The sequence below is a fragment of the Arachis duranensis genome, unplaced genomic scaffold, assembly GCF_000817695.3.
Source record: "Arachis duranensis cultivar V14167 unplaced genomic scaffold, aradu.V14167.gnm2.J7QH unplaced_Scaffold_232525, whole genome shotgun sequence".
NCBI classification, from domain to species: domain Eukaryota; kingdom Viridiplantae; phylum Streptophyta; class Magnoliopsida; order Fabales; family Fabaceae; genus Arachis; species Arachis duranensis.
In genome coordinates, this window is record NW_026264851.1 from 1,690,514 (window position 1) to 1,697,838 (window position 7,325).

The 7,325-nt window shown below is 35.9% G+C and overlaps 1 protein-coding gene across 1 annotated transcript; it reads right to left on the bottom strand.

Moving 5' to 3' along the window:
- Window positions 1–549: 549 nt before the first annotated feature.
- Window positions 550–4,624, bottom strand: LOC127744073 (G-type lectin S-receptor-like serine/threonine-protein kinase At4g03230). Its single transcript, XM_052256343.1, is given in 8 exon segments — window positions 550–1,151; window positions 1,242–1,482; window positions 1,514–1,616; window positions 1,736–1,946; window positions 2,034–2,236; window positions 2,327–2,443; window positions 2,590–3,048; window positions 3,159–4,624. Coding segments are annotated over 8 exon segments (2,991 nt in total). The 5' UTR covers window positions 4,510–4,624; the 3' UTR covers window positions 550–845.
- Window positions 4,625–7,325: the final 2,701 nt, after the last annotated feature.

Consider the following 7,325-nt stretch of genomic DNA (forward strand, 5'->3'; position numbering starts at 1 on the left):
CTTCTCTTGGTGCAATGGTGCTATACAAATACAAGTCAAAGTCGTCGGGTGAGATGCTAGCAGCTAGCAAGTGTAGCTACAATATTTTATGGAGCAGTAAAAAATTAATTTGCTAAAGAAAAACAAGAGATACTATTTAAAACAAGTATGCTTGCAGTGGCTAATCGGGTACCTAAATCTTGATAATAGTCTCAATCATTGATATATCTTAACCTTTGTAAAACCTCGTCTCTAGAGAGCTCTTGTTACTCCTTTGGAACTGTGCAGTTGACTAAGTTATACTAGAAAAACAATGGCTTTGGTGTTCCTTGGTAAGAGGTTTTTCGTTCGATGAGTGTTTTTAACTTTCTGTTTATTTGAAAAAAGTTTAAGTGGCTTCAAAACTAGTCAATTTATTGGTGTTTACAACAAATTACTTGCCAAAAAAGATCTTACAATAGTATATAGAACTTGAACCTGTGTTCTTGTACAAAATATGTTTTGAACCATTATACACAAACTTCCATTAGCTTATTTTCAACTATCTTATTTCACAGGACAATGAATCTCTTTGCATTAACACGTTTCACATATTATATTTGGGCAAATTCATACTAAAAGTTGATATTTAACCAATTACAGTTTGTTAGTATTAGCAGAGATAGAAGAGAAATGGCACAATGTGCCAAATATGTGGATTTCTGCACCTCCATAGGTTCCTTGCAGAGGAATCAACATTGCTCTTCTTATAAGCACACAGCTATAGCTTAAATTTTTCATGATTCTATTTTCTTTAAACCCTATATACCATAACTTTTCATGATTATATTTTCTACCATATTAGAGTCTAATCCACCATGTATTATCTATCTCCCTTCTTGATAACTGCTCTCAATTTGCATGGTTGTTTCTGGTCTGCTCGAAGAAGATGCAGTAGTGCTTGTAGTCCTTCTAATTGCATAAAATGTTGGTTGCGTAGGAATAGGGATGGTTGCAATTTCGCTATCAAGCATTGTCACAACAGTTGACATGGTTGGTCGATCACTTGGTTCATCTTGCACACACAAGAGTGCAATTTGTGCACACTTGGTAAATTGATTCTCATTGCAAGTTCCACTGAAAGATGTATCCATTAAATTCATAAGCCTATTCTCTGTCCATAGTCCCCATGCCTGAGATAATGTCCATTATTATAATACAGTCAGCAAAACAAACAAAACAAAAGAGCAATAACAAAGAGTTAGAAGATATGGAAAACATACATATCCCAAAAGGGTAGCAGTTTGTTTGAATTGAAAGAATCCTGTGTTCTTTTTTCCACTGAGAATCTCTAATAAGACTACACCAAAGCTGAAAACATCGGACTTGATTGAAAAATACCCGTCCAAAGCATATTCTGGTGCCATATATCCGCTAGAAAAGAAAAAAAAAAATCGGTTGTTATATGTAGCAAGCTAATAATCATGAGTAAATATCCGGTAATGAACAATATGTTTACAATTGCTTAGTCTTAGAGAACTTACTAGGTTCCCACAACTCTCTTTGAGAGTCTTGGTGAAGATAAAGCAATCCTCGTGCAATGCCTAGGATTATGTCAAACCGCATTGGCCATTCAAGGAGTAAAGTTCTTGAACGGTCTTTTATTTCAGTGTTTGAAAACACATCAAAAGGATCAAGGTTAGTATATTTATGATAACAAAAATCAAACTCTACTTCTTGAAAGTTACAAAATACAATATGTGAAAGTGAAACATACCAAAGATGAAAGAGTCCAAGCTCTTGTTCGGCATGTATTCATAAAGTAAAATCTTCTCATCTCCCTTTATGCAATAGCCTCTGAGTCTAACAAGGTTCCGATGTTGGAGTTTGGCAATCAAAACAATCTCATTTTTGAATTCCTCTAAGCCTTGTGTTGAAACACTTGAAAGCCTTTTTACAGCAATATCTTGGCCTCCGGGAAACCTTCCCTGAACAAGAATAATTTATTGTCATGAAAAAATCTTGCACAGATTCATTGCTGAGTTAGCAAGAAATACTAAGAAAAATTAAATAACCTTGTAGACTGGTCCATAACCTCCTCTTCCAAGCTTGTTTGACTCAGAGAAATTATCAGTAGCTGCTACAATGCTTCTGTAAGTATAAAAAGGCACTGCAATGCTTTCACTGTGTTTGTCTTCTAAACCTCCCAAGCCTATCAAACCTTTGACTTGTCTTTCACTATCATGCAAGCTCTCCTGTATTAGAATGTTCGCCCTGTCTGAATTCCATAGCTCATTTTGATTAGGATTTAAGAAGAATATAGTTGTGTGAGTAATTCAATGTTCAAAACCAAAATTAAAGTTCTTACCAATCTTGGGGTTTGTCTTGATTCTCCATACATATGCAAATATCACTGGAAATGCTAGCAAAAGCATGACGGTAAGAGTTACAACCAATAGCAATTTGTGGTTTTTTGATTCCTCTCCTGTGAAAGCAAGGAAAAAGGATAAAGATAATCAAAATGATGCAGCCAAAACACCTTCATTGACACGATGTACTCCAAGAAACATGAAAATTTCTTTCTGAAATTCTAAAAAGTGAAAATTAGCAGAGTTAAGAAGGGTGGCTAACCTTGAGTACAAGTAAGAGTTGAGGCATCCCAGTGATATTTTGAATGGCAAAAGCACCTCTTTTCCCCTGGATGAAATTTGTGTCGGCATGTTGAATGAGGCCAATCATTGCAGTCTGCGAGGTGATTACAGGGGGGTTCTGGCGCTGGATCCCAACTGACCTCAATTTCATCTGCTCCGTAGCACCAGTTGGTGACATTAAAGGGAGGATCAGGGACTCTATTTTGACTGCTGGAATCACAGCGATAAGAATTGCTGGTTTGAATGTAAAACCTTCTGGTATTTTGGTCTATCCAAGTAACTCGGTACGATTCTCCACCGGAGATTGTGAAGTTAAGCTGCCCTGTTGAGTTGTTGCAGATGAACTTGTTGTAGGTGGCATCCCCACAGCTTGGTCCAGTGCTTAGGGGATAAGGAATTACGTATATACCACAAGGCTCACATGATTTTGCCTTTGGTGCTGCACAACATACACTACACACTTGAGACACCCCTATGTATAAATCTTAAACACTTTCTCTAACACAAAAACTTAAGCTAACAGGATGAGACACATGAATAATTATATACCTATATCTGAACGGTTGACCAGAACAGAAAGAGAAGCAGTAGCAGCACCATCATCTTGGACCACTTGAAGAGTAGTTAAATCCTGTGTCCAAATTCCACATGTGAGAGGAAGACGATCATAATCTGAAACAGAGCCATTATACGAATAAGCTTGGCACCGGGGAAGATACATGTTAAGGCACGAAATCCGGCATTCATCTTCGCTTTCTGCGAGGGATTTGAGGTCTGGTGCGGTCACTCTCACCATGGTCAAGTTAATGAACATCATGCCTCTGCTGTCATACAGTGATAGTGTACTTCTGTTACATCCTGGGAATCTGGACCCTCCCTCATGGCTCTGAATCTGATTCTCCTTAAACCCTGGTAAACATTTGCAGATCCTCGAATCATCTGCAATGTCGCAGCTACTAAAGTTGCCGCAAAAATTATATATATGGCACTTGTCCGATGGCTGCCTCCATAACATCGTCCATCCTGCACCTGTAGAGTCTTCCTCTTCCCACTTCAGATACTGTATCTCCCCTGAAGAATTCATCACAATTCTTGTGTTCATGTATTTCTTATACAAGGCTTCCCAGGTCCCAGTGCTGGATATGTTCATAGTGGCTGAAAGTTTCATCGTCCGATTCACACCTTTCGTACGTGAAGACGTAGGGATATCGATGTCTGTCCAGTTAGTTAAATATTCGAGTTTGTCAGGGCTCAGTGCATCTGAATTGAGTCCATCATTTTCCCAATAGAGTTGTTGATCATTCAAGTAGATGACATAACGCTTCTTCCGAACCATCTTGAAGGTGAAGTTTCCACTCCTTAATTCCATGCCATCCATGTCCATCTGCATTCCCGGAAGAAACGTGTCTGTGGGGTGTTGGAAGCTTTGCCATATGTAATCTCCATCTTCTTCTTCATGGAACAATACCAGATTCCCAGAATCCATTAGCTGCACTCTCCTTGTTTTGTTCGTCGCCGTGGATGCAGAGCTTATTGATGTGGACCAATAGCGTCGTTTACTCGATGCATCTTCTAGTACAAGGTTTCCATCATCTGCAATATGAAAGACTCCAACATTGGAACTCACAACAGGAATCTCTCTGTTGGCAACCCATACCACTGTTTGTTTTCCAGGGTATTGTATTTGATTAGTGTTGTACCATATCCCCAGGTAACTTTCTGATGTGTTTTCGGGACGAGGAAAGAAGCCTAGTACAAATCTCTGTCCAGCTGAAACAAGAAAGCTTGATGAAGATTCTGAAGTTATGTTTTGGCCAGACTCCATAATATCTTTTGCTACAACCACTTGAGAAGTGCATTGCAGCAATGAAACAAGGAAAACTACAAGAGTAGTTCGCATGTTACTGCTGGTTCTGCTAGGAGAATAATGGCGAAATTTTTTATAGTGCTTGTGAGTTGTGATCCTTCATTGCTTAATGATTCTCTGGTGAAGAAATTATGACACAATGTTAATGGTCCTTCCTAATACAGATGATGTATATATGGGACCACTTTTCAGTTTGCATGAAGGAAATAAGAAAAATACAAAATCATATTTAAGGACTTATTTGTAATTTCAGTGGTGGACTAATCTATCACAATGATCCAAGACATATGGAAAACTTGCTAGTAGACCTTGTTCAGCCACCCAAATTTATACGTGATGATAATACATATATTTTCCACAGGTTTGAACGAATGACATGTCACCATGCATGCCTGGCTGCTCACATTCAAATTATAGGAAAAGTATAGGGAATCAGTAATTTTTGTATTTTTTGGACAGCATTTAACCATCAAAATAAAAGTGAGTGATCTTCTACCATTAGATATAATCTCACACCATTAAAAATACTATTAATGGCTAATTAATAGTTATAAAATACCAAAATTGTTGTCCCTAACATTTCTCTTATTTATATTTGAGACTAACTTTACATTGTAAATGTCACCATCATACCTCACTATGTAATAATTAATAAATATTAAATAAAATAAATTTAAACTTTTCTGACAGAATTTTTTTATTTCTCAAATATTATTATTCATTTTATTTTTACTGCATATTCTTCTAACTCAATACGTATTCTTAATCAATGCAACCGCGTTGGACATGCACTAGTACTAGTCTTCGTGGGTCATATAAAATAAAATAATTAATAAATTGCCGCGACATTTAAACCCAGCATGCTTATGTTATGTAGAACTCAGGCAAGTCCGCGTCAAAGTCTTCGTTATTTGTCAGCTTCTAGCCTTCTACCTGTTTATATTTGTGGTCTCTATCTGCACTTCATATATTTACAATTTTCTCTGCTATTACATACAAGGGTTTATAGTTATCATGGGAACCAGCTGGAATGCTATTGAATAGTAATATGGAAAATGGTATTCACTATAATCGATCATCACCGTAACATAAACATCAATGGCTGCAAGCCTACAACCTTGATATTATGTAACAATTGAACTAGTCCTCTTTCAGAGAAAAATAAAATAAAAGCCAATGAAATGGTCCTTCCTCACAAAAAGACAAATGATTTTGCTCATTATTGATCCATATTTTGGGGGAGCACCAAGTTTGTGCCATTGTGGGGGTGTAGTGAAAGCCTTAGGTCTAGCTTTTTTATTTGAAGCAAAATAGGTATTAAAATCAGAATCAGTCAACCAGTGATTTGGCTAATTTGGTTAGAGACTAGTCCATATTTGTATTTACAATTATTCTAAGTTGCTCACCAAAATTAGAACTAGCAGTATAAAATATATATTGGAATATAAATACACGCGTTAAAAATAAATTAAATTACACATATATTTATATAAATATATTAATAATTGATTTTAATAATTGATTTTAGTATACAAATAATATTTTTGTATTTATATTGATCAATGAGAGGCAAATTCATAAAAAATCGGCCAATTCGACGCAAACCGTATGCAAAATCCAAACAATAATCCACGGTAGGTACACCAGCAGTCCAAATAACACATAGAAGGACGGCTCCTCCACCAATGCTCCATACGATTTTTTTTTATCTTTATTTATTGATTTGGACTCCACATGATCATTAAAAAACAACGTTTGTTTAGTGATAATTGATAACGTCGAATTGTATATTTGGTGAATGGTGAGTGTATGGCCTTCCATGTGAATTGTGTTGAGGTATATTATGGGCTTTCAAGAGCCCATTACATATACATTTTTCAATTTTTCTTTCCATGCTATTAGAGTATTAATTCTGCCTTTATGTGCAATGTTAGGCCTAGTTGCTATAGTTTTCAAGCCCACAAACAGATTCGTCTAAGATAGGAAAGAAGTAATGACCGAAAACAAAAAAGGAAAAATTAGTAAGTATGTGAGGACTGAGGAGTGTCTGAGTGTGTATTGTGTATCTAGAATTGAAAGTTGTCTATAAAAAAAAGAAAACAAAAAAGGAAAGACGTACAAGTAGAAGAGAGAAGAGAGGTTTTAGAAGACTAGGAACCCACCCATCCAAAGAAAATACTAGGAACCTCCAGTCCTCCAGTCCAACTTTATTTATTATTTTCTTCATATTTTTATAACGTTGAAGTCACGGCTCCGGAGTCGGGACTTCACTTTAGCCATATTGTCATGTACTAAAAACTCATCCATGCTGAGAATTCAAATTAAAAGAAAATGACCCAAAAAATTGCGAGACACTACTCATACAAATGTATGCATCAGAAACTATCATCCTTGATTACGAATTTATCGATCATGATTTAATAATATGAGACATAGTCATTATAGAGTGGCTCAACAAGATTTGCACATTCATACAGAGTAATAAGGAGATTTGCCTTCTTGTGAAAGATTGTCTAGTTTTGCTTATTATAGACTAAGGAGCAACAAGGCTAGCACATAAGAATCCAGCATGTATATATATAAATATTATACTTCAAAACTCAACATGTGTGATGTTTAAATATCAAAACTCATTAATAATTTGATAATGACGAATCTCATTAAATAGTAGCTACTGAGCTAGGTTACTATTTAGTCAAATTTTATAAGAAAATTAATGAAAGTCCAAGTAATAATTTCGAACACCAAAATAGTGCCATGTGTAGTTAACGTAATTCCTATTAGTATATTCCATATTGTGTCCTACATATACGAAAATAAAAATAAAAGCAACACACACGTTAGCTATA